The sequence below is a fragment of the Erinaceus europaeus genome, chromosome 10 (assembly GCF_950295315.1).
Source record: "Erinaceus europaeus chromosome 10, mEriEur2.1, whole genome shotgun sequence".
NCBI lineage: Eukaryota > Metazoa > Chordata > Mammalia > Eulipotyphla > Erinaceidae > Erinaceus > Erinaceus europaeus.
Genome location: NC_080171.1, coordinates 112,592,095 through 112,619,819, shown reverse-complemented (window position 1 = coordinate 112,619,819; position 27,725 = coordinate 112,592,095). Strand labels below are relative to the sequence as shown.

Genomic DNA, 27,725 nt, shown 5'->3' with positions numbered 1-27,725 from the left:
AAAAAACTTCTTGGGGAACTGTTGAGGCCTAACAGCCGGAGTTTTCCTCTTTAACTAATCTTTTGGAAATTTCAGAGTTTTGCTGCTGACTTGTTACATATCCTTTGGAGATTTTTTTTTTTTTAAATTGTATTAAGACAAACAAACAGAACAGGGAGAAACAGGGAGAAAGAAAGCCAGCCACAGCCTTGCTTCACTGCTCTCGAAGCCTCCCTCCTGCAGGTGGAGACTGGGGCCTTTATCATGATAACATATATGCTCAACCAGTTGCTCCACTGCCTAGCCCCTGGTGAATCCATTGATTCTGTAAGCATTGTTATACATTTTTCTAAACCTGATTTGAAAGAAGGCACCTGTTGGCAGGAGAGAAGTACTAGAAGATTGGGGGACCTTTGGTAGGGTTGGGGCAGAGAAAGTGAGACAGCTACCAGAGGGTGTCGTGTGGCAGGGAGCTGAGCTGCAGATGGGCATTGCTGCGTCAGAGGGGGATAGGAGTTAACTGGCGAACGTGAAGAAGGCGTGTGATTGGATGAGGCCATCTAGGTGCTTCACAGCTTTAGGAACTTTTATTTTATTTTATTATTTATTTTCCCTTTTGTTGCCCTTGTTATTTAACATTGTTGTGGTTATTGATGTCGTTGTTGGATAGGACAGATACCTGCAGACCTGCTTCACCACTAGTGAAGTGACTCCCCTGCAGGTGGGGAGCCGGGAGCTTGAACCAGGAACCTTCCGCCGGTCCTTGCGCTTGGCTTCACGTATGGGGAACTTTTCTCTTTGGGCCATTTGAAATCCCAACAATTGCTGTGGGTTACCACTGTGAGGCGATGTGCTGTCTGCTTTCATTGTATGTGTATGGAAATTTTCCTTGGATAATTTTCCATACACATACAAGTGAGTACTTGTCCTAGGTAGAAAATTATATTGTGATCAATCTAGAGTTCAAACCAAAATCTCCAGAATTTTCTAGATGATAACAAAAACCACCTATGAATCCTGTTCTTCCCCCCCCCCATCCCTTGCAGTTATACTGGCTTCATAATTGACCCTATTTTGGACTTAGAATAGCATATCTTTTTTTTTAACCTCATTAACCCACTTTATATTGTGAATAATGGATTCCTCACTTTAATTTCCCCTCCCACACACAGCCACCCCCCACTTACCACCCTTCTAGAGTGGTAAAAGAAAATGAAAAAAGAAAGTGGGTCTTCACTATATATATGTATACACATATGTAGATATGTGTATATGTATACATATATGTAGATACGTATATACATTTGCATGTTTTAAAAATATGTTGTTTGATAGGACAGAGAAATTGAGAGGGAAGGGGAGAGAGAATGAGAGACACCTGCAGCATTGCTTCACCACTTACAAAGCTTCCCCCTGCAGGTGAGGACTGTGATCTTGAACCACCGTCCTTTTTCATGGTGACATGTGCACTCAACTAGGTGTCCCCTGGCTCTTCACTTCTGAGACTAGCCTCTGGGACATGACATGAAGAGGAGCACTAGGCAGGATAAGGTCTGGGAAGTGCTTTTAGTATTTTATTACTAGAACTTAGGACCAAAAGATGTTAGTTTATTGTAAGGTAACTGCACAGTCTAAATTTACTGGTATACATTCTGGAGTTGTGCTAGCAGGAAGACCAGAAGCATCAGATGTTCTACTTGTACTACAGTTGAACCTATAGATGGAGACACATACACACACACACACACACACACACACACACACACTCTCTCTCTCTCTCTCTCTCTCTCCTACTTGCCACCTAGTAGAAATAGTAACAAGTGCCCCCATACACAACTCCAGGTGGTACCCTTGAAAGGACCTAGTTAACTCTGGATTTTCCTGCCTTAAACAAACGAACAACTGGTTTATTTATTATTGAGGGAGGAAAAACCAGAGTTCTGGTATGTGTGATGCTAGGGATTGAACTCGGGACCTCATGCAGGCAAGTCCAGTGTTTGACCCTCTGTGCCACCTCCCAGTCTGCTTTGCTCTCATTGAATGGACCGGCACACTTTGGGATTACTTTAATTTCACAGAAGTTGCTACTGATATTTATTTGGGGGAATGAAAGGCTGTGTGATTGGTATTTTAACTCAGATGCTCAGCACATTGCCATCATGTCAGCTTTTATTAAAAATGCACTGAAGCCTCTGATTGAATATTGGCATGTCCCCTCTGCAGCTGTGGTCTTTCAAGTCAGTGCAGCTGACGAACAGCAGAAGGAAACAGGTTGGAGCCACTTGAGGTGGGAGTTAGGCATTGTGGGCTCTGTGACAGTCCCTTGTGCTAAAAGATTGGTCTGACTGACTTTTTTGGCCAGAATTACCGAGAGAGATTTTCTCAAATACTTGACATCTCCTGGAGTTTCTCCATGTCTTCTGGTAATTGTGACATACTCTTGTTATAAATATCATGGCCTAGGAGGGGAAATAAAGAATTAAGTCATCATCTTTCAATTTTCTGATGAAGAAAGAAATGCTTAGAGGTTTTGAGTTATTATTTTTTTTAATATTTATTCCCTTTGGTGCCCTTGTAGTTACTATTGTTTTTTATTGATGTCGTCATTGTTGGATAGGACAGAGAGAAATGGAGAGAGGAGGGGAAGAGACAGGGGAAGAGAGAGATAGGCACCTGCAGACCTGCTTCACCACCTATGAAGCGACTCCTCTTCAGGTGGGGAGCCAGGGGCTCAAACCTAGATCCTTCCGCTGGTCCTTGTGCTTTGCGTCACATGTGCTTAAGGCTCTGCGCTACTGCCCGACTCCCAACTTATTATTTTTTAAAAAGATTTTATTTATTTATTCATCAGAAATGATAGGAGAGAGAGAACAAACCAGACATGACTTTGGTACATGTACTGCTGGGGACTGAAACCAGGACCTCACGCTTGAGAGTCTGATACTTTATCCACTGCGCCACCTCCAGGACCACCTTATTTATTTATTTTTTTAATTAAGAGATATTCCAACACTAAAATGCATGACCTCAAACAATAAAAGGTTTGAAGTTACTTCTTATAATATGTTAAACTCCTTGGTTCGTGGCATGAAATCTGTTAACTAGAATTGACCTGCTTTATTCAGGCAGAAGCTTTATACTGAAGATGTGGCCTTTGGAGCTTCAGCTTTCCCAACTCAGTACTTATCTTCTGAGACCACGCTTCATCCCTACGCCTATTCTCCCTACACCCTCGAGTCTACACAGAATATCTGCCCAGTGCCCGGCCCTCACTATGACTTTAACCAACCCAATTGTTACCGGGGCTTTCAGATGATGAAGCCACAGCGTGATCACATGTGTCCTCTCCCCCAAAACTCAAGAGCTCTCTTTAAGGTCAGTAAATACTTGGGTTACTTAAGTCTTGCTTATATTATTCTTATTAGTGATTTAACTGATTTACAAAATTTTAAGATAATGGGTGTAACTCCACATCTTTCCCACCACCAGAGTTCTGTGTCTCCCTTCTCTCTATTAGAAACTGCAGTAGTTCTCCCAAGATCACAGATATGGGTTGACTATTATATCTGTAACTCCCTATCTATATTTTTCTATATTTGCCCATTTTTGCAATGATCCTGCCTTCTCTTCCTTTCTAAGTTACACCCACTACTTCTGAGTGTCCTTCCTAATGGAGTTGGAGTGCAAAGCCCTCTGGTCATCTTCCCCCTAACATTTACCCCTCTGAGAGTATGGACCAAAATTCTTTTTTTTAAAAAATGTTTTTTATTATCTTTATTTATTGGATAGAGATAGTCAGAAATTCAGAGGGGAGAGGGAGGTAGAGAAGAGGAGAGACACCTGCAGGACTGCTTCACCACTTGCAAAGCTTTCCCCCTGCGGGTATGTACTGGGGACTTGAACCCCAGTCCTTGTGCATTGTAACATGTGTGGTCATACAGGTGTACCACCACCTGACTCAGATGAAAATTTTATTTGGGGTGGAGAAGGTGGGATGAGTCTGGATTCTGTTATCACTTCTCCAGTGGTCTTGGCCTTTGGCAGGTCGATCCATATCCCAGTCTGTTTCTGTCTACCTCTAGTGGTGTGTGTGTGTGTGTGTGTGTGTGTGTGTGTCTCCCTCCCTCCCTCTCTCCCTCTCTCTCTCTCTCTCTCTCTCTCTCTCTCTGTGTGTGTGTGTGTGTGTGTGAAGAATTGATCTTTTTAAAAAAATCAAAGGTGGGTTGTCTATACTTAAGAATTAGTTCATTGGGAGTCGGGTGGTAGTGCAATGGGTTAAGTACAGGTGGCACAAAACGCGGGGTCTGAAGTAAGGATCTGGGTTCAAGCCCCCAGCTCCCCACCTGCAGGGGAGTCGCTTCACAAGTGACTTGTGAAGCAGGTCTGCAAGTGTCTATTTTTCTCTTCCCCTCTCTGTCTTCCCTTATTCTCTCCATTTCCAACTACAACATCAGTAACAACAATAATTACAACAATAAAACAAGGGCAACAAAAGTAAATAAATAAATAAATAAATAAATAGAATTAGTTCATTTAAACCATGTGTGTATAGTGGTAGTTTCCTTATCTTGTCTTTCCCTCCCCTTTTTTTCTCTCCTTTTTTCCCCCTTTCTGTTAGAGGCAGAGAGAGACAGACAGACACCACAGCACCCAAGCTTTCTTCAGTGCAGTGGGAGCCAGGCTTGAACCTGGGCTGCACACACGGCAAAGCAAGGTGAGCTGTTCTGCCAAGCCTAGTGGTGGTTTTCTTAATTCTAGTTATTTTTAAATCTTCTCTGCAGAAAAAAACGTACGACGAGCAAAAGTTTGACAGTAAGAAGACTGATGGTGCCTTATCATCTGATAAATCAGTGAAAGGTTCCCATACTATGTCCACTCATGCTGAAAATACTTTGAAATCAGGTAAGGCTAATACAGTCTGCAGTGTTCTGTCTTCTTACCCTGGTCTACTCCAGATATGTGCAACTCTTTTTGTAGGGTTGTTTAAGAAGGTCTGAGACTCAGACTTCTGGTAACCTTGAGAACTTTCTTCTGATGAGACATCTGTTGTTTGGCTTGCTTGACATGCTCTTAACATGTATTGCTGTATCTTATGCAAGAATTTGTCTGAAGTCACATAGCTAGTAGGTGACAATCACAGAACTCAAAACATCTTTTTTTGTTTTGATAGGACAGAGAAATTTAGAGAGGAAGAGGATAGAGGGGGAAAGAGATCTTCTCTCTCAATTTATCTCTATCAACTAATAAAAAAATATTTTAAAAATTAATTAAAAAAGAGTTTTAAGTTACCTCTTTCAATTTACAAAAGAGAGGGAGAGAGACACCTACAGCCCTGCTTCACTGCTTGTGAAGCTTTCCCCCTGCAGGTGGGGCCAGGGGCTTGAACCCAGTCTTTAAGCACTGTAATGTGTGCACTTAACTCGGGCGCCACCACCCGGCCCCTCAAAACATCTGTTTTAATAGAAACGAATTATAGCTACATATATCCTTTTACTGCGTTGGACTATGTTCCTTCCTGAACTAAGTCTTCCGGAGTTTGTCAGGCCTCTTTCTGATGGGTGGAAGGGGCATAGGTTAGGGCAGTGTGATTTTAGGACGCTGTTGTTTGTGCCAGAAGTTGTAACTGCTCTGACCTTAAAAGTTACCATTCCAGTGTGTGATTGAAATTCATTCTACAGGTCATCTTTATTTTTATGTACATTATTTACTAGTGCAGTGTGATCACAGATACTACCTAGTTGTAGGTAGTAATACGTAGTATATCACATATAACATAAATGTGTTTTATGCATGTTTGTATACATAGTATACATACTGGGAATGGCCTGTCAATTTTTTATGTAACTTATTTTACACAGTATTTGAATTTTTCTCATTGTATTGACTTTATTAAAAAAAATATCTCATACATAGATGTACAAAGGGAGGGGGCCTGGCAGTGGTGTGCCGGGTAGAGTGCACACATTACTATATGCAGTTCAATCCCCCACTGCCCACCTACAGGGAATAAGCTTCATGAGCAGTGCAGCAGTGCTGTAGGTGTCTCTCTCTCCGTCTCTACCTCCTCCTTCCCTCTCAATTTCTGTCTGTATAAAAACTAAACTAAGGGGCTCAGCGGTGGCACATCTGGTTAAGCACTCACACTACAATACATGAGGCAGGTGTCTCTCTGCCTCTGTCTCCCTCTCAATTTCTCTCTGTCTCTTTCTGATAATAAGTAAAGTATAAAAAAAACACAAAAAAACCTAAAACTAACTGATGTCTGCCGATCTGCCAGGAGTGGTAAACTGTGCAGGCACTGAGCCCCAGAGGTAACCCTCTTAAGCAGAAGGAAATAAAATCTGCAGGGGAAGTTGAACAGTGAACCTAGTAACTATGGTCTTATAATTAATCAAAAGCAGTCATTATATGGTATTGTCGCTTAATATTACCATTCATCTGTATTTGAAGGAGAAAGCTGGGAAGAGTTTATAACTCTTATAAATATAAGAGTTTATAAACTGGTTTCCTCCAGTTTGTTACAGCAAACTAAAATATGGTAATTAACTACTTAAAACTTGTTGGAGGGCCTGGGTGGTGGTACACCTGGTTGAGTGCACACGTTACAATAAGCAAGGACCTGGGTTCAAGCACCTGGTCCACACCTGTAAGGGGAAAGCTTTTCAAGTATTGAGGTAGTGCTGCAGGTGTCTTGTCTATCACCCCCCCAGTTTCTGGCTGTCTCTATCCAATAAATGAATAAAGATGAAAAATAAGAAAAAATTGCTGGTGTACCTCTAAGTTTGCAAAGCAACTGTATAGTATGTTTAGAATAATAAGGATATAATGCACCTGATAGACCCAGCATATTACTATGAATGAGGTTCAGAGTTGGAATCACTTGTGTGCAAAGCTTCAGCACCACTGGAAATTAAAAAGAAAGAAAAAAAGAGAGGATTTGCAAGTACATAACAAGGCCATGGGAGCTGTTTCTTCAACTTTAGAAAGCCTCCAAACATGAGGAATGACCTTTGATTCTCTGCTGGATAACGTAACCAGAAGGACTGTTGCTTTTGGTCCTTTGGTTTTTATGCAGTTATAGAGCCAGTAACGTAACAGAAGTGAGCATGTCTAGACAGTCCCTTGTGGTTGCATCAGTAGCAGTAGAGCTTCTACCCCATCATGTTCCTTTCTACTCTGATTTTTAAGTGTGCATACAGGTCAGCAAACAGCCAGCACGTGCTTATTTTTGTTTTAATTTTGTAAATACAGATGGTTATCATAAAAGAACAGACAGGAAGTCCAGAACCAGTGAAAAAACCGGATCTGCCTCCAAACCTGAATTTGAATTTAGCAGCTTGGATTTTCCTGAACTGCAGGGTACAGAGAACAGTGAGAGAACAGAGATTCAGAAGAAGCCCAAGTGGGGACCTTTACGTTCTGCTGCGCCAGCTGACATTTCTCTGCTGAGGGAAGCAGGGAAAACTGCTACTGCGTTACCAGAGGTGAGTGGAGGGCCCCTCCGCCCCTGTTTTCCCTTCTCTGCTCCTTTGCCCTTAGTGTATGTCTTTTCAGACCCATCACGTCAGCTGAATACATTACAGCTTGATTTGTTTCTTCCTGTATTGCTTTGGCTTGAACTGTTGATGATACGGTAGTGGTACTTGATGCACCTTTTCTAAGAGTTGTCTACGAAAAGATGTGTTTCCTGTCCCGTGCTCCTCTTGATGTCTGAACACTTGTACTCACAGACTTGATGGTGGTGTCTTTTGTAGCTGTCAGGACTAAAATTGGCCACTTGCTGTAAAAGAATCAGTTTCCAGGGGTCATGTGAGAGCGCAGCGGGCTAAGCGCACATGGCGCAGAATGCAAGCACTGATGTAAGGATCCCAGTTCGAGCCCCTGGCTCCCCACCTGCAAGGGAGTCACTTCATAGGCAGTGAAGCAGGTCTGCAGGTGTCTGTCTTTCTCTCCCCCTCTCTGTCTTCTCCTCCTCTCTCCATTTCTCTCTGTCCTATCTAACAATGACAACATCAATAATAACAATAATAACTACAACAACAATAAAAAACACAAGGGCAACAAAAGGGAAAAGAAAGAAAGGAAGAAAGAAAGAAAAAAATAGCCACCAGGAGCAGTGGATTCGTAGTACAGGCACTGAGCCCCAGTGATAACCCTGGAGGCAAAAAACAAAAAAACCATGAGTGGATTTTTCCCTGTACAGAGTAGGATTTGGCGTAAACAAGTAATTTAAATTTTCACATTACTTAAGTGTTTAGAATTGCTGACAAGCACCAAGAATGGCTAAGGAAGCTGTATTTAAGTATTAAACGATTACTTTCAGTTTGAAATAGTAAGTAAATAACTTGGTTTGCTTTTCAGGGTGAAGTGGTGGCGAAAAAAACTAACCTGACCGAGCCTATAGCTGATAATGCTGCTGCCGACCCCTCTCCCTGTACAAGAGGTAAGAGTGATCACCAAGCATTATTGTAACAAGTCAGTGGTCTGTTTTCTAAATTCTCTTTTAGTTCAGTGCAAATGGGATGTTGTGTTTTAAAATCTTCTCTTAGACTGTCAGTTGTTGATGAATTCACTTCAGTAGTTTAAAGAGAGTGATGTAAACAAAACTTTGCACAACTGCACAAGGAAAGTCAAAACTGAACAAAGATTTCTAAGTGAAATGTTTGCTCAGCTAACTAGGAAATTTTATGAACTCAGAAATGACTAGTTTCTTAAGAGTATCAGTGGCTCTCAATGCTTATTGTTTTAGGCTCTCATAATACCTGCAGAAAAGGAAGGAAGGAAGGTTTTCTATGTATTTGGATTGGATCAGTGCCAGTATTTGTTACAGTTGAAGTTAAAACAAATCTTAAGGGATGTTTAAATGGCAAGTTAAAATGGCAATGCATGTTAACACAACAAATTTATGAATAATGCCTGTTTTGACTGTCACAAGGAAAGAATGGACACATCACATGATGACAGGAGACTTACACAGTCATTGGCTTATATAGACACTCTTGAATTTTGTGTGAAGTTCTGCGTCTCTTCCCCATCTGACTCAGGTAGTTGTTCTTTATTCAGCTGGTTTACCATCCTGGCTCCTGTAGCCTCAGGAAACACTACTCTACACTCAGGTAAGAGAGAGGGAGAGAGAGAGAGAAAAGAAACAATGATTCTATTACCAGGAAAATAACTTTGACTTTGTGGACCCCTGAAAGGGTCCTGGGAACTGCAGACAACACTTAGAGACCTGATGATCTGCCAGGCCAAGGAGTAATGAATTCAGTGCCTTCGAAAGATCCCGCTTAATGACATTTTTGTATGTCACTTATTGTGATGGGAGACTTTTTTTTTAGTATGATTCCAAGTATAACCACAGTGGTTTTTCCTCTGTGTTTTTACATTTGGTGTATATGTGGCTCAGAAAAGGCCTCCCTTTTAGGTACTGCTCAAAAAAAAAAAAAGCACAACTGTGGTAATTAGAAGTTTATCTTGCTACTCTCTGGGGCAGTCACAGATTGCAAACCTGATCTGCCCTCGTCCTGATAGATGTCCTTTTGTTCTGTCTGTATATAGAGTTTCTTGGGCACCTAAGGAGTAGTGTTGCTGTACTTATGCCTGTGTCATAAAATGAAATAAATTACGAGTTACTGTGGTAGCTGAAGTCTAGATCATTGACTTCTGATGTTAAAGGTACACATCAAGGTTAGTAGGGCCAACATTTTTATCTTTAGCTTGTTAATTCTGTGTGTTTTGCCACATGGACAAAGTTATGGATTGTTCTTTTTTTTTTTTTTTTTTTAACCCAAACTACTGTCTGTCTGCCCAACTGCATTTTCAATTAAAAGACCATTTTTTTTTTTTTTAGAAAAATCAGTTACTTACATGTTAATTCTGTATGCATGTTCCAAGAAGAAAAACAAGTTGAATGAATACTGAAGTTCCAAGAATGTTTTGGACAACTTAATTATGCTCTCAGTAATCCCCCATATAATGCATGTTTGGAATTTCCGAGGAATTTCTATTTTATTGTTGAGATTATTCAACAATTTTGGTTATCTTTGAGCAGAGTTATCTTGGACACCAATGGGTTATGTTGTTCGGCAGACATTATCTACAGAACCCTCACCAGCCCCTAAAAATGTTACTTCAATGATAAACCTAAAGACGGTTGCTTCATCAACAGATCCTAAAAATGTTAGTATGTCATCTTCTGAAGTTTTATCTTTGGATCCTTCCTGCAAAGAGAAATTCATTGCCCATCCTTCTAAAAAGGTATGCATTATGGATCGATTATGTTAACGTTCATACCACTGGCGAGTCTTGTTTTCGCTCACATTCGAATGCTTCATTCTCTACTTTCTACAGGAGTCAGAGCTGACTATACCTCCACCTTGAAAATGCAGTTGGATGTCAGTCAGGGGCAAGTGATAGCTTCTATGTATGAGTGAGGAAATAGATTGTAGACTGACTTACCTTAAAGTATCTGTGAGTCATTTTGAATTCCCTTTCCCCTTCCTCTTTCTTTCTTTCTTTCTTTCTTTCTTTCTTTCTTTCTTTCTTTCTTTCTTTCTTCCCCCTCTTCTCTTTTTCTGCCACCAAGTTTATTGCTGGGCATTCTTGCCAGCACTACAAATCCACTGTTCCTGGCAGGCAGTTCTCTCTCCACCTTGTATTTATTTATTTATTTGTTTGTGATAGGACAAAGAGAAATTGAGAGAGGCACATGAGCTAGAGATGGGGAGAGAGAAAGAAGAACACCTGTAACACTGCTTCACCACTTATGAAACTTCCTCCCTACAGGAGAGGGCTGGGGGCTTGAACCCGGGTCCTTGTGCATGCTAACGTGTGTGCTTAACCAGAAGCACCCCTGCCCAGTCCCATTTTGAACTCTTTACAGAACAGACATTCGAATATGAACTAAAAGTCTGGAGTATAAAAGTGCTTCATATACTTACTAGGGTAGCAGTAGCATTATAGCTGACTTCCACAGTTCATGATCATTCATGTATATCACTTACTGATTCTTGGTTAATTGTATATTCTTTGCTTATTGTAAGATAGCATTTCAGAATCTGTTTTTCTATTCAACACAAATAAGATAAGCTGTTATTTTAATTACCCCAGACTTTTTTTTTCTTATTTCTGATTTATTTATGTCTTAAAAAAAATTTTTTTAATTGGCTAGAGACAGCCAGAAATTGAGAGAGAAGGGGTTGATAGAGAGGGAGAGAGACAGAGAGACACCTGCAGCCCTGCTTTACAACTTGTGAAGCTTTCCCCCTGCAGGTGGGGACTGGGGGCTCAAACCTGGGTCCTTGTGCATTGTAACATGTGCGCTCAACCAGGTGCACCAGCTCCCCAGGCTTATTTCTTGAAGAAGCTTTGCTTTCTCTTTTTCTTTTCCTTTTCCTTTTTTTTTTTCTCTTTTTTCTTTCTTTCTTTTTTTTTTTTTTTTTGCCAGACGCCGCACAGCTCTGACTATGGTGGTATATAAGATTGAAGCTGTGATTTCAGAGTCAGCCACGAGGGTCATTTGCATATCCATTATGCTATCTCCTCCTCTTGTCTGTCTGCCTTTCGATTTATTCCTTTATGAGAGAGCATGAAAGAGAGCGTACCAGAGCATCACTCTGGCACTAGGGCTGCCAGGTGTCAAATTCAGATCCTTATGCTTGGAAGTGTAAGGCTCTATCCACTGCATCACCTCCTGGGCTGTAGAGCTTTTCCTCTTGGTCTAGACTTTGCTCTTGATCTTCAGTAAGTGTAACTTGTTACTTTGGGCTTGAAATACTGTACTATTTATTTGGTGCAGTCTTACTGAGTGTGTGGGGCTTTTTGATACCCTAACTGTGCCAGACTGTCTGGCATAGATGAGAGTAATGTTCCCTGAGAATGAAGGCTCAGTCTCAGTTACCTGAAGAAAAGAATGGAGGTGAGTGGCAGTTTGGTGGAATTAGGCAACTGGACAAGACGCACTGAGAGCACACAAAGAGGCTGCCATGGGTTCAGGGCCCATTGGGCTTGGTAACCCGAGGCTGTTGTGCTGCAGGACCGAAATCACTGTTGGAACCAGTTGTCCTGATAATGCAGTGGATGGTCTAAAAGTGAAAAGGTTCTTATTATATTTTCCTAGGAAAATATATATATTATATAATAAGTATATTACATATATAATAAGTATAAGACAATATATATATTACATTATAAGTATATTATATATGTAATAAGTATAAGAAAAGTTCATTTTAGAAAAGTTCCAACGTACAGATTAGAAAGTGACTGTCCTGTCACTGTTTAGCACAGATAACTTTGCATTATGCACACTGAGGGTGAGAGTCGTCATAGTGATTTTTCTTTTTCTTTCAGAAGCTTTTATCTGTGTTAGAAGTTTGTATTACTGGGAGTTGGGCGGTAGCGCAGCACGTTAAGCGCACATGGCGCAAAGCGCAAGGGACCAGCATAAGGATCCCGGTTCAAACCCCTGGCTCCCCACCTGCAGGGGAGTCACTTCACAGGCGATGAGGCAGGTCTGCAGGTGTCTATCTTTCTCTCCCCGTCTCTGTCTTCCCCTCCTCTCTCCATTTCTCTCTGTCCTATCCAACAACAACGACATCAATAATAACTACAACAATAAAACAACAAGGACAACAAAAGGGAATAAATATTTTTTAAAAAAAGAAAAAATTTTAAAAAAAAAGAAGTTTGTATTACAGAAGTGGCACATGTAAGAATCGAAATAAAGAATGAGTGTCTTTTTTTGTCTGTCTTTCCCTCCAGGGAAACCCACACGTCTCACCTTAGATTCCTGAAAACTGACACAAAAAGAGTTTATTTTGTTTCTAGGTGGTGGTGTGTTTTTTTTTTAAATAAAAACGGTATATCCTGTCAACATTTGCAAGTTGTCATTGTCACATAGATGGCCCCTTGAGGTTAATATCAATACACTTGACATTCTTTGTACCAACTACTGAGAGTTGTACAACTTGGTCTTTTAATTTTACTTTAATACATGGAATGAAATAGTCTGTTGGATGAATTACAAGCCCAAGTTTTTTTGTCTTTTGTCATTGTTCTAGCCCAGAGCACCACAAAATGGCAATCCTGAGCAAAATGAAGCCTCAAGAAAGAATAAGAAAAAGAAAGAAAAGTTGAAATCAAACTACGAAGTCGCGACAGTTCAAGAGCCACCGAGGATTGAAGTACATTTATATTTATTCTCCAACTTGTTTGAGATACTAAATGGGTCTTTTATAGTAGAAATATAGCCTTTTAAAAAAAGTTTCCTTTAAAAAAAAAGCTTTATACTTATTATTGGGTAGAGACAGAAATAAAGGTGGGGGGAGCTAGAGAAGGAGAGAAAGATACCTGCAGCCCTGCTTCACTACTCGTGAAGCTTTCCCTCCAGCAGGTGGGGACCAGGGACTTGAACCTGCATCCTTGCTTACTGGAATGTATGTGCTTAACCAGGCGCACCACCACCTGGTCAGAAATAATGGCCTTTTAAAGTGAAAATCTCTAGCATCTTCTTACGGTATCAGCCAGTTTTCTCTCTTTTCTTCATCCTGGCATCCCAGCAGGGTGCTGTCTCAGAGCAGGCACTCAGAAAATAGATCGTCTTGTATGGGTAAATCGTCTGAGACAAATGTACTTATGGGAAATACGGTCCTTTGTGTCCCGCACTAAATTCTATTCCACAGTACCGTCTTTATTTCCCTTCGCTTTAGCGTGCTGGCTTCTGCAGGAGCTCCTTTTCTACTTAAATGCTTATCACAGTGTGTTTCACCACTCAGAAATGTGGTATACCATAGACCCATCATGGGCCAAGAGAATCTAATGAACCTGCGGTCTAAACTGCCCTGGGACACTCCACCAGGTCCCAGTCCTCCAGAACCATCCTGAGTTCTGACTAGCTTCCTTCTGGGTCTGCTGAACCAGACTCAGCAACCTGGGTCCTCGCGTTGCCCAGACATCCAACACAGGGTTAAGCCTCGAGTATCCCCACAGAAAGTGGGCACTCCCAAGGCTCTTGGGATATCCCTGTGTAGTACAACTGTATGTTTAAAGCCCTGTGGCCATGTGCAGAGCACTATGGTTTGGGATAACAAATACTTCCTATTTCTACTCTTATTTCCATTGCTTCTCCAAGGTACTAAATGCTGACAAAATCATAGGAAACATTTTTAAGATTTCAATGTCTTGAGATCTTTATGTTTAGATGTTTATGAGTGTGTAGCCTTGGATCAGCAGACAGTAAAAAATATACATCTCCTGAATCTGTATTCATACTTCTGAAAAACACAGCTGATGATTCAAAGCAGTTTCTATCAATTGCTCATGCCCTCTCCTCCTTAACCCCACTTCCTCTTCACCATTTCTCTGGACCAGTGGACTAGAACTAGAGTATTTACATTTGTTCTAAGAGTATAATAAGGCTGAGACCCTTTTGGGGGTAAATTTGATCTGTTCTATATAGGGTTTTAATTTTTTTATCACTTTTACGGGAATGTAAATAAAATACGAACAAGGGAAAGTTTGCCGTTGGGCATCTTTGATCCTCCTGATTCATGAAGAGCTAAAAGGGTCTGTGGTTTACTTAGGATACTGAGGAATTCCCCAACCTGGCAGTTGCATCTGAAAGAAGAGAGAGAGTAGAATCACCGAAATTTCAGTCTAAACAGCAGCCACAGGTAAATTTTAGATGGAAACCACAGTTGCTTTAGACTTAACGTTTCTTGCTAAGCTAAATTCTACCATGAAAAGTGCTTTCCCAGACTTCATTCTGTGCTGAGGCAGGTGGTTCACAGCCCTTCATTGACTTTTGCTACAGTGTTCTGTTCCTTTTGTTCTGAGCCTATTGTAATGATGACAGTTCTGCAGACATGGCGGGGGGGGGGGGTACAATTGCCTATGAAGTAGCGCTTCAAAAAAATTTTAAAAAGCTGGTTCACTGTGTTCAGAAAACAGAATTTCTTTTTGAAGCAAAGGTATATGACAAAAGGAAGATAAGAGAGTCACCCAAAACTATTCAAAGCAGTTCAGTCAAGGTGAAGAGATGCTTCCTGTGTGCTGTGGCTTCACTGGGGCCAGGGTACACACATGACTGGCTCATCTGGATGGGAATTTGGTCTCTGAGCCATTTCTACCTTAACATTCTCATCATTGTCTTTCAGAGCAAAATAATTGTTTTCATATTTGTGAAAAGTAAACTTCTGAATGCCTGTGTGAATCGCAGTGTTAGTTTGTCTTCTGCCCCTATGGAGGTCTTTGTCGTGAACACCTCCATCACCAACCTGCAGGCCACCTTCACCCTCCCATCCCAGCAGTACTTTTGCTGCACTTACCTTGTAACAGGACCCTCAGCCAGCAGAATTTCAGTGTCAGGAAAAGGAGTGGAGGTGGTCATGCATGGGAAGCCATAGACCTTCCCCACCCCCAACTTTTCACATGAACTGAAAACCCAAGTCACGGCTATTTCTGACATAACATTTGTTGAGTATATCGAATGTTGTGTTTGAATTTAGTACTTATCTGCAGGCTGTGATTTGAACTTGTGTAAATTTTTGGATATCTCCAAGATTTTATAGCAACCGATGGACTCATTTATTAAGCAATGGGACCATGGTCAAATGACCAAACAAAACTAGCCAGTTAACATCACATCAGACTTTTGTACAGGATTTCATACAAGCCCTAGTTTCTCTTACTATTCACAGGGGAGAGACAGACAAATGTACATGGTTTCTTAAAAGAAACTCACTGTTGGAGAAGAAGGAAATCCATAAGTATGGTAGTCATATTGGTAATAATGTGGGGTTGATTGGGGTTTCCCTTTAGTTCTTTTTAATTTTAAGGCTTATAGTCATCAGAATCTATTTTACTTTTAACTATATGACTTAGTCATAAAATGAAAAGCTCAGTTTGTAAAACATAATGTTATAAACTTCTGTTTTTAACTTTTTAGAAAAATTTTAAAAGCAACACAAAGAAAAGCCAACTTCCAGTCCAGTTGGATTTAGGGGGGATGCTAACAGCCCTGGAGAAGAAGCAGCACTCCCAGAATGCAAAGCAGTCCTCTAAACTAGTGGTATTCTCAGGTAAAAGAAACTTCATTTCAGGCAACTCATTGGGAGTCTTTCAGATAGATGACTTTGTAATTTTCTTCTCTTTGAATCCAAAGCTGTTTCTGGGACCAGGTGATGACTCAGTGGGTAGAAATCATGCTTCTCCTGGTGTGCGAGGCCCTGGGTTCAATCTCGGACCCCTGAAGGGAACACCGTGGACAGTACTGGTAGGCCTTGAGGGCTGGTGAAGTGAAGCATTGATGTTTCTTGGGTCACAACAGAAGTGGTACGTGAAGTGACCCAGGCACCAGTCTTTTTCAGAGCAGGTGTCTTGAGCAACCTAGATCCTCCAGAGAAAGCACTCAGCCAGGTTTTGGTTCTGTAACAGATAGCAAGTATTTTTTGACACCACCCGCCCCTGCTCTGAATGTGAAAAGTAACTTTGTGGGAGTCTGAAGCAAGTGTACTTGTGGCTGACAGCATTCCTGTTCTCCATCAGAGATGGAAGCAGGAAATAGAAACAAACAGTAACTCTTTTGCAGCTTGGGTCAAGCTCAACCTTTTGAATGGAGATACATGTAAAACATTTTATGTGGTCTGGAGGTGGCGCAGTAAATAAAACATTAGATTCTCAACCATGAGGTCCCAAGTTCAATCCTCCGCAGCACATGTACCAGAGTGATGTCTGGTTCTTTCTCTCTCATTTTTCTCATGAATAAATAAATAAATTCTAAAAGAGAAGTGCTTGATTAAAGCCAGTATTATTTAGAATTTATAAAAAAATTTTAAAAATTTTAAGAAAGAATGAGCACCATCCGCCAGGACATATTTGTAGCTATTGAGGCTGTATTAAGAATCAGATTTTAACAGTGTAGACAAGATATTTTCACCAGACACTTCAGGAATGTTCAAATCTTCCTAGTGCCTGTGACCTTCCCTTCTGACATTGCTAAGAGAATCATCCTTACACGGGGATAGGGAAGTTAGCTAAGTAGAATCAAAAATGTCTTTTCATTTTTAGCCAAGTCAATGCCAAATATTCCTGTGCAGCAGGTTCTAGCTAGAAGACAGCTTGATTTCAAGGCCTCTGGGTACTTTGGTCTATTCTGGTCAGGTCTTTCCGACTAATTGACCAGATTAATGAACAGGCGATGCAGGTGGTTATGGGCAACATAGGGAAATACCTCTCTGACTTCTTAGCTGACTGTTTCTTCTTTTAATATTATTTATTTATTCCCTTTTGTTGCCCCTATTATTTTTTATTGCTGTAGTTATTATTATTGTCATTGTTGGTGGATAGGACAGAGAAATGGAGAGAGGAGGGGAAGACAGAGGGGGAGAGAAAGATAGACAGCTGCAGACCTACTTCACCGATTGTGAAGCAACTCCCCTGCAGGTGGGGAGCCGGGGGCTCGAACTGGGATCCTTATGCCAGTCCTTGAGCTTTGCGCCACCTGCACTAGCTAACAGTTTCTTTACACCTGATGTGTTCTCTCTCTCTCTCTCTCTGTGTCTCTCTGTGTGTGTGTGTGTGTGTGTGTTCTTATAAATAGGATACAGTGGAACATTCTCTTTATCCAGTCTGACAATTACAGCTTGAGTGGAACATTTTCATCTGTTCACATCTAATAGAACTATTTCTGTGGATTAGCTGTATGTTATTTTTTTTTTCTGATACTTCACATCTTGCTCTTAAGTTTTTGTGTGTGTGTTTGTGTGTGTGTGTGTGTGTGTGTGTGTGTGTGTGTGTGTGTGTGTGTGATCTTTATTGGGTAGAGACAGGCAGAAATTAAGAGGGAAGGGGGAGATAGGGAGACAGACCCCTAAAGCACTGCTTCGCCACTCACAAAGCTTTTCCCCTGCAGGTAGCGACTGAGGGCTTACACCAGGCCCTTGCACTTCGTTAACATGTGCACTCAGCCAGATGTGCTACCACCTGGCCCCTCTTCTCTTCTCTTCCTTTTTAACTGCTTTCTTTTAAGATTTTTTAGAGTACTACTTTGGTTCTTTTGCTTCTTTCCTTTAGATATAAAATTTTTTTTTTAATTTTTATTAGTGATTTAATAATGACTTACACGATTTTACGATAACAGGTATAATTCCACACAGTTCCCACCACCAGTGTTCTGTGTCCCATCTTCTCCATTGGAAACTTCCTTTTTTTTTTTTTTTTTTTTTAACCAGAGCACTAATCAGCTCTGGTTTATGGTGATGTGGGGGATTGAACCTGGGGCTTGAGAGTCTTAGGCATGAAAGTCTCTTTGCATAACCATTATGCTATACCCTCACCCTGAAACTTGCTATTTTTTATCCCTCTAGGAGTATGGACCATCTGGGATAACACATATATACACCTTAGTTTATATATTGGGCAAACTTTACTTCAATACAACTATTTCCTGTTTTCCCTTTTGGGCTGTTATGGTCATATGAGTCACACTGATACATGTTATAAACCAAATGATACAGTAGCATAATTATACTATTTAGTTACATTTGACATAAAGCTCTTATTTATTGCTTTCAGTTCAGGTGCCATCTGGTGCCACTTCCTTCAGTATTTCTTTTGAAAGACTCCCAATCGTATGGTACAGAAACTCTTACTAAACAGCAGATTTTCTGTCTATCTATGTTGCATGAATTACTAAAAAAAATCTAAGCATTTATTTTACATATCAATTGGGAATAAATTGGACTTCACACTCATACAGTATTACTGAGTGCTTGCCCAATTTTTTCAGTTTTTATTTGGAAAGGGCTAGAGAAAGATACCACAGTGACATCGACGGAGTTCTCCTACGTGGTATCAGGGCTTAAACCCAGGACTTTGCCCTTAGTTTCATAAAAATCCCATGCTTGATTTTTGTGAAGAGTAGTTTGCTGACTGGAATTCTTTTTTTTTAAATATTTATTTATTCCCTTTTTGTTGCCCTTGTTTTATTGTTGTAGTTATTATTGTTGTTGTTATTGATGTCACTGTTGTTGGATAGGACAGAGAAATGGAGAGAGGAGGGGAAAGCAGAGAGGGAGAGAGAAAGACAGACACCTGCAGACCTGCTTCACCGCCTATGAAGTGACTCCCCTGCAGGTGGGGAGCCGGGGGCTTGAACAAGGATCTTTACGCCGGTCCCTGCACTTGTGCCACCTGCACTTAACCTGTTATGCTACTGCCCGACTCCCTTTTTTTTTTTTTTTTACCAGGGTTGTCATTAGGACTCAGTGAAGACAATTCCACTGTCCCCAGAAGCCATTTTTTCTTTATTTTTTCTCTCTTCCTTTCTTTTCTTCTGAAATTGTATCAGGCAGTTAATGAATTACAGCACATTTGTCTAGATATGTGTTTGAGCTCCCAGTTCTGTGTAACAGGTGTCTTCTACATACTCTCATCCCTCCTCATCAAGGACCCCAAACTGCTACTCCCGAGCCCCCCTCCCATTTCTCTTCTCCCCAGTGTCCATTGCTTTGGTGCAGTGTACCATCCTCAGCCCAAGTTTCATCCCGTGTTCTCCCTTTCTGACTGTCTCCCAAGTGCCCCTACATGTAGAGTCACCCACATCCATCCCTCTTCCTGACCTCTCCCTCCCAACACCTTTCCTTTGCTTCCAGTGAAGGTGAGGCAGAGATTGAGATTTTAGAGTTTCTGTTCTGGTGTCTAGGCCGCTGAACCAAGTTGGCCTTGGTTCAAGCCACCTTTGTCCCATGTTCTCACTCTGCTGCCACAGCCACCCCCCCCCACCCCACCCCAACCCCATTTGCACACACCTGCCTCTCAGCAGTTTCCTCAAAATTTCTAGATTGTGTTACGAGGCTCTGGGTATTCTTTGACTGCCTTATCTGGTGGTCTCCCCACCCCTAACCACCGTCTTTCAGATTTTGTTATGCCTTGGCCATGCCCTCAGAAGTCCTCTTTTTTTTTTTTTTTCTTTTTTTCATCGGAAGGTGAGAGAGAGACAGACAGAAGTAGAGCCTGCGGCACCACTACACCAGTCATGAAGCTTCCCCTGCAGGGGAGATGCTAGAGGCTCTACTGGGCGTGCCACCGCCTGACCCGAGTATGGAATACCCACTCGACAGTTGGTTTCATTACTTTGAATGCCACCTCCTGCCTTGTGGGCTCATTTATCCAGTAAGAAATCAGATGTTACTTGAATGGCTACCCACTTCATTACTGAGCAGTTTTCCCCTTGCTACTTTATATAGTCCGTTGCTTTGATCTTCACCTATTAGACTGAGTCTGAGTGTGGATTTCCATATCCATGTGTCCTTCAAGAATGGGTAGCCTGTCCCTTCTGAGGGCTCTCCCCTTGAGAGTGTGTTGAGGTGTGTATCCTTCCATACCTCCCCCCCCCCAAAAGGAGGTCTGAGGTATGTGTGTCTCTTGTGTTGCAGTTGGGGCAGTGCCAGTCCTCACCAAAGAGGCCACATCTGGAAAAAAGGGCCACCAGCTCAGCCAGGCGAAGACTCCACATAACCCCTTGGACTCCAGTGCCCCTCTGATAAAAAAAGGGAAGCAGAGAGAGGTCCCCAAAGCCAAGAAACCAACGTCGCTGAAAAAGGTGTGTGACCCCTGTGCAGCCAGGTTCTGTAAAGCTCAGCTCTCCCAAATCCGGGCTTATTTTGCCACTCAGGCTTTCTCAGCGTTGAAGCGCATCTGCTTTTATTCGAATGCTTTGTAGCAAGAGGGGTTTCTGACTCTCCATAAGCAGTTCCCCATTGTTGGAGTGATGTGCTGGCACACAGGAAGGCTCTTTCCTCTTTCATGCTTTGTAGCCTTATGCTGCCTCGCTGGTCTGAGTGTGAAGCCTGAGCACTCTTGCAGACAGACGTTCTGTTAGATTGATGGCACTTGTCCCTTTCTGGACTTGTCACAGCAGCCTGTGGTGTCTAGTTGGGCTTGGATCAGAAGGCAGGAGTCTGGCTGTAGGTGACAGTTGTGTTGGGCCCTTCTCTGTGTATCTGTGGAGTATCATTGTCAATCTTAGAACTTGGGCAAGATGGTCGGGCCCAGTTGAGGTTAAGGGCAGAAGGGGCAGGCATGCCTGTTGCCAGAAAGCTGAAGTTGGGTGCGTTTTGTGCAGAAATTTTACAGGAATGCCTATTTGCTAACATAAGTCCCGAGGTGTTTTCATTGTCTGTTAATTGTTTTAAAGATTATTTTAAAAGAACGGCAGGAGAGAAAGCAGCAGCGCCTCCAAGAAAATACTGCAAGCCCAGCTTCTGCCAGTGACGAAGTACAAGATGCAGAGAGTGGTGGTGAAGACCAGTCTCTGGAGCAGGCCGACCCTTCAGGTACCAGTCTCTCCTGGGTTGCTTTCCACAGGACTCATCGCTGGGGCATCCTGCTGACAGCCGGACTAGTCCCCGGCCCTGCTGTGGGAGCAAGTGTTTGAAGTGACACGATGATTGCACTGCTGACTAACTAACTGCTTCCCATAAGTGCAGTTCTCAGTGCCATGCAAAAGAAGTAAACTAGATATGCAGAAAGGTGCATGGATCATAAGTTGCAGTTTGAGGACTTTCAGAAAAATAATGTAGCATCCAGTCCCAGAACAAAGTAGTCGCGGTAGTCCCTGGACTCTGACCCCAAATCTACTCTCAGTCTCAGCATGCCGTGGAGCATCTGAGCTTTGTGTCAGTGGAGTCTTGCTGTTGTTTCATCTTTTTGTTGTCATGGCACTAGGCTGACTTTGTTCAGATGGAGAAAGAGAGGGGAAGAACCACAGCACTGAAACTTCCTTCAGAGTGTTGAGGGCTGGACTTGAAACTGGGTCAGCATACACGGCAAAATAAGCATGCCAGTGGAGTCTAGGTGGCAGTATGCCCATGCCAGTGGAGCGATGGAACGCCTGCTTGTTATTGCTCTGTAATGTCCACGTGTTCGAATTTGCCAAGTTGCAGGTGGGCATTTCCATGGGGCTATAGAAGCAGGATTACTGTGAGGGTGTTTCTGTGTGAGAGAATGGTTTCTGCCTGTGAGACCAGAAGAGCACGGTAACTGTGTATAAAAGAGCATTCTCAGGGGCTGGGCGGTAGTGCAGTGGGCACATAAGTAAGGGCACATAGTAGGACATGCAAGCACTGGTGTAAGGACCCAATTCCAGCCCCCGGCTCCCCACCTGCAGGGGAGTCGCTTCACTAGCGGTGAAGCAGGTCTACAGGCATCTATTTTTCTCTCCCCCTCTTTGTCTTCCTCTCCTCTCTCCATTTCTCTCCTATCCAACAACAACAACAGTAACAACAACAAGGGCTATAAAATGGGGGGAAATGGCCTCCAGGAGCAGTGGATTCACAGTGCAGGCACTGAGCCCCAGTGATAACCTGAGAGGCAAAAAAAAGCATTCTCACATATAAACATTGTGCATCTGTCCTCCTGTTAGGACAAGATTACAACACCTTAGGGTCCCCTGTCACTTGGTCACAGAAGTGCTTCCCATAGGTGTGCAGGTCTGTTAGTCTCACCTAGGGCTAGGGGCCAGCCCAGCCCACAGACAGCTTTGTGCTATCCTGGTAGGTATGTGAACTCCTTCTCCTGGTGGTTCTTCTCTTGCATTTTGAAAGACTTGTAGTAACCACTGAGGGAAAGTAAGCTATAACATAATTGTATATGGTGTTAAAATCATACCTATGAATTATAAAATTAAAGGAATGCTTCAGATTTTTGTTCTGTGCTGAAAATTCTTTTTCCCATGGTACAGTTCTGTTTTAAATAATAGACTTGACAACTGAGCAAGGAAACATGATTTAGATTAGAAAAATTCTTGCTTGAATTAAAAATTCCTTAAACACACAAACAAAAATCACACCTATGGCAGCCCTCAGGGTTTAGGTATTTAAGTTCAGCTCTGATTGAAGGATTATTTGATAAAGGAATAGCCTGCCTGGAGTATTTAAGGGCAAACAATTCAGAACTTAAAACATGTTTTTTTTTAATTCCCTTTTGTTGCCCTAGTTGTTTTATTGTTGTAGTTATTATTGTTGTCATCGTTGTTGGATAGGACAGAGAGAAATGGAGAGAGGAGGGGAAGACAGAGAGGGGGAAAGAAAGACAGACACCTGCAGACCTGTTTCACCGCCTGTGAAGCGACTCTCCTTCATGTGGGGAGCTGGGGGCTTGAACCGGGATCCTTAAGCCAGTCCTTGCATTTTGCACCACGTGTGCTTAACCCACTGCGCTATCACCCATCTCCCTTAAAACATGTTTTTATTTTTATTTATTTTATTTTTTAAAAAAAACATGTTTTTAAAACTAGCTGATAAACTTAAGCTCTTCGGGTAGGTTACATTTCAAAACTGAAGGGCCAGCAAAATAGCTTAATTGAATAATGTGCTGCTTTGCCATATACACAACCAGCATTTGAATTTGACCCTCACCTCATTGAAGGAAGTAAATATGAATAAGCTAAATAAATAAATAGGGTGGTGCATTGACACACCTGGTTAAGCGCACCTGTTATAATGTGCAAGGACCTGGGTTCAAATCCTTGGTCCCCCACCTGCAGGAGCGAAGCTTCACGAGTGGTGAAACAGGGCTGCAGGTATCTCTCTGTCTCTCTCCCTATCAACCCCTTCCCTCTCAATTTCTGGCTGTCTTTATGCAATCAATCAGTAAAGATGATTTTTAAAAATTAGTTAAAAAAATAAATAATAATAATGAATAAATTGGCCGCTGGACCATACGTTTAAATGAGCTATAGCAGTGAATCATGAATATTTTTGCCATAGTGAAAATTAAGAAAATAATGAATGGGACACCTCCAGGCAAAGCTGCATCTCTCTCATTGGGTGTTTCCCCTTCCCGTCACTCCAGGCTGCTGTCCTACCCAGCTAGTGCCTGTGTTAATGACAGCTGTGCCGAGCCTGGCTGCTCTGGTGACAGCACTTTCTGTCGGGCTCTCCCCTGTGTGGGCCCCTCACCCTGATCCCTGAACACACAGATGCTAGGTAGTTCTTTCTTTCTCTGGGAAGCAGCAGGGGTGGAACAGCCAGCGTCTACTGCTCCTGCCGTGGAGAACAAGTCTGAGGAACAGCCGGGAGCTGAGATCAAGAAGGAGGCAGAGACCTGCTGCCCAGACCCTGACAGCACCTGCCCCCCCAAGATCCACAGCCGGAGATTCAGGGAGTAAGTGAACCATGGTCGGTGCTCCTGCAGAGGCCAGGTGATTGTGCTCCTGCTGGTGTGGAGTGTTGCTGCTTCCTGCCCTGGCGTGCTAATAAGACTGCTAGGCTGGTGCCAGCCTGTAGTCATTCTGCTGGTGGTGGGAAGCCAGTACCCAGTCCTGGCAGGCACACGCTAATACTGCCTAATCCTCAAGGTTTCTGCCCTGCTGACACAGTGCCACAGATACCCTAAAGCCCAGCTTTGCAGTGGGTGGTGGTGAGTGACAGCTTCTGGGACCTGGCTTAGGATCTCTGTACTTCCTCTGAGCCCTGCTGTTCTTCTCCAGGTGTTTATGTCCATGAGGGCAGGGCATGGAGAGAGTCTGTAGTGGGGATGCATGGCTAGCCATGGTGGAGATTTTTTTCTCTTCTAACTGGAAGTGGGATTTCTTTAAAAGTCAAGTCAGGAGGCCAGGAGGTGGCACACTTGGTAGAGTACACATTAAAAGGCACAAGGCCCCAGGTTTTAGTCTGGGTCCCCACTTGCAGGCAGGGGTGCTTCACAAGCAGTAAAGCAGTGTTGCAGGTATCATTCCCTATCTCCTCCTTCGTTATTGATTTCTGTCTGTCTATACCCAATAAATAAACAAATAAGTAAATGATGTTAAAAAAAATAGCCAAGCCAGCCAGGAATTCCATCTTATTTTTGTTTGTTTAGATCAGAGCACTGACTGACCCTATAATCCTCTTGTTGAAAGAGTGATTTCTCAAATGAGGCCCGCATCTGAGGAGTGAAGGCAGCAGTGCAGCAGTGAGTCTGCAGTGGCCAGTCCCTGGAATGTTGATGGTCTTGTGTTGTTGTTTTTTTTCAGTTACTGCAGCCAGATGCTTAGTAAAGAAGTAGATGCCTGTGTTACTGATCTGCTCAAAGAGCTGGTCCGTTTCCAGGACCGAATGTACCAGAAAGATCCTGTCAAGGCGAAGACAAAACGCCGACTTGTCTTGGGGCTGAGGGAAGTCCTCAAACATCTGAAACTGAAAAAGTTGAAATGCATTATCATTTCTCCCAACTGTGAGAAGATACAGTCGAAAGGTAAGGCATCTTGTTGTCCCGCGACGCACGGGCCCTCATGGTCAGCCACACACTGGTCAACAGCCAGGGGACCCAGTGGGTTTTGCTCTGCTTTCTAGCTGAGTAATTTGTCCCAAAACTTCATCTGTCTACTGAAGTACCTGACTCACACAGCCAACCCTAGACTCACGATGTCATCCATGCAGTTCTGTCCTATAGAGAGCTGGCCATGTGAGGCGCTGCTTTGCTCTGGCAGTGGGAGCGTGCTGTTGACTCACTGCAGGGATTCTGTGATTGGCAGTCAGTCACTCCTTGCATTGGGGCCCTTGACCACTTTAGTTTCCTTCTGTAATCTGATTGGCTCACCTGTCCTCTTTAATTAAAGACATGCGTATCACTCCAGCCATGACCATCTTTCTGGCACTGGAAGGTCAGTTCTGTTGTGTGGAATGTGGCAGGTGTGCTGGGTGAACCCCCATCTGGGACCTCTTCTTTGGCCCTCACCTTGTCGTTTAGCCTCTTTGGGCTACAGAGTAGAAGGCCTGCCAGGGAAGAATACCACTGCTTAGACACTTGGCTCCTCTCATCACTTGAACACTCAGAGTCCTTCCCTGCCCATTCCTCTCTCTGTCATTCACCTTATATGAGTATTGCACTTCCAAGTCCTGTGTCCGGACTCTACTTCTCCAGTTACCACTTCCCCTCTGAAGGCTTGAGGTGGTTTAATTTTGTCTGTGGTCCCCAGATAACCCCAGAATGACAGCCACATCTGTTCATTGCCAACTTGGTGGGTTTGTCCCTATTCAGGCTTTTGGCATGTCCAATCCCCACCAGTTGGAATAGGACATTGGAGAGACTTCAGGGCCCCGTCATTCGGTTGTGTTATGGCCGTGTCCTTGCCACAATCCCCGACACATATGGTGTGTCAGACACTCTGTTGCTTCTCATCATCATAATGCAGGCTTTGTCCTCTAGCACAACTGTCATCCAGGGCCAGCCTCCCCCCCCCCCCCCCGTTCTCTTGTGGAGGGTAGTGTTCATTGAGTCCTGCTCCATGTCCCCGTCTGGTTTGGTCTGGGGTACACCTTGTCTGGCATGGATATAGGTTCTAAGTGGCTTCTATAAGATGCATACTTGAAAATCCAGCCTTTTTGATTCGCAACCTCACCCTCCTCCCCACCCTCCCAAACTTCACTGGTAGATCAGTATACATACACCCCGTTCTGGTATTTCCTCTTGAGTTTGAGCTCTGATTCCTCCCACTGTTGCTTTGTTGACATCTCTGACTCTGTGTTTAGGAGCTGGCCTCCTGTGATTCCCCCCCTTTTTAAAAATAATTTCTTTTTAAATTTATTTTTAATGAAAGAAAGAGAGTGCAAGCAAGTGCCAGAATACCCCTTTGGCACTTGGGATGCTAGGGACTGAATTTGGGACTACTTGTTTGAGGATTCAGCATCTTAGCTACTGCATCGACTCCCAGGTTAATCTCAATATCTTTCTTTCTCTCCCTCTCTTTCTGTCTTTCATTTTTGTATACAGATCCCTCAGCTATCTCTTCTAGGCTTTCTGGAGAATTAGTCATTCAACTGTTAGTGCTAATTTCTGAGAGCTACGGGCTGTGCGTAGTGCAGTAGGATAGCCATTCTCCAACTGTCGCAAGCATCAGTCATCTAGAATGATGGTGGAGGCAAAGATTCTGGAGTTCCTGCTCGAACAGTTGAGAGTAGGTCTCCAAATGTTCCCCCTAAGTTTCTAGGTAAAATCTCACTCTGAGAAGCTCTGCCATAGAATGGCTAGTCCACTTTGGCTGTGTTGGAAAGTCCCTGCGAGGTGGGATAGCAAGATAGTTCACATGGAAACTGCATTTGTTGTTATGGACACAACCCCATTTCAAGTTTGGCTCCCACCACAATGAAGGAAATTTTAGTACTGTGATATCTTTGTCTCTGTCTGAAAAAGTCAGCTTGGAGTAGAGAGGGCCCAGTAATGACCTCACTCCCAACCTTCTCCCCTACCCACCCCCCCTCAAAAAAAAAAAAAAAAAGAAGGGAAGAGAGTACACAGAGGAGTCTCTGATACCTGTGAGTTAGTTCCATTCTCCCAGGGAACACTTCCCACTCCTGGGGGTAGAAGGGCAGGACCTCACTCACCCGTGGGCTGGTCCTTATATCCCCCCCAGGCGTAGGTACCTGGATCTCACAAATCTGCTGGCCTGTTGCCCAGAAAGTGGGACCCCGGGCACTGGCTGTTGGAGGCCTACTTGCTGTCACATCACAGAGTCCCTCAGTTTCCAGGAATGTTCAGTACCGCCTGTTGCTGTGAGGTTTGTGGAGTTAGTTCCAGGGCTGAGATGACTGGTTCGAAGATTTTCCTTGTTGATATAAGACTGTTGACAACAGCATCTTATTTTCCAGAAATTCTGTTGGTTTTGCCTCACATTTTTCTGTGGATCTGTGTCTTTTAAAGATAGGTGTCTGTGTATTGAGTCAGTGGCTCATCTGACTTCTTGCCAGCCACTGTGAAGAGAATGG

General features: G+C 43.0%; 1 protein-coding gene across 9 annotated transcripts in view; it reads left to right on the top strand.

Moving 5' to 3' along the window:
- SECISBP2 (SECIS binding protein 2) overlaps positions 1–27,725 on the top strand; it is a 35,621-nt gene that overhangs the window by 3,203 nt on the left and 4,693 nt on the right. The window contains exons 3-14 of one of the 9 annotated variants that reach the window (XM_060200535.1): positions 3,105–3,354; positions 4,761–4,881; positions 7,231–7,463; positions 8,341–8,422; positions 10,148–10,236; positions 13,041–13,163; positions 14,562–14,651; positions 15,926–16,058; positions 20,415–20,581; positions 21,176–21,314; positions 23,991–24,144; positions 24,995–25,215. In XM_060200535.1, the coding sequence (XP_060056518.1) occupies positions 3,105–3,354; positions 4,761–4,881; positions 7,231–7,463; positions 8,341–8,422; positions 10,148–10,236; positions 13,041–13,163; positions 14,562–14,651; positions 15,926–16,058; positions 20,415–20,581; positions 21,176–21,314; positions 23,991–24,144; positions 24,995–25,215 (1,802 nt within the window). Of the gene's footprint in view, positions 1–3,104; positions 3,355–4,760; positions 4,882–7,230; positions 7,464–8,340; positions 8,423–9,537; positions 9,667–10,030; positions 10,237–13,040; positions 13,164–14,561; positions 14,652–15,925; positions 16,059–20,414; positions 20,582–21,175; positions 21,315–23,990; positions 24,145–24,994; positions 25,216–27,725 lie in introns of those variants that run through there. The other 8 variants (XM_060200533.1, XM_016184987.2, XM_060200532.1 and 5 more) reach the window with 8 other exon arrangements.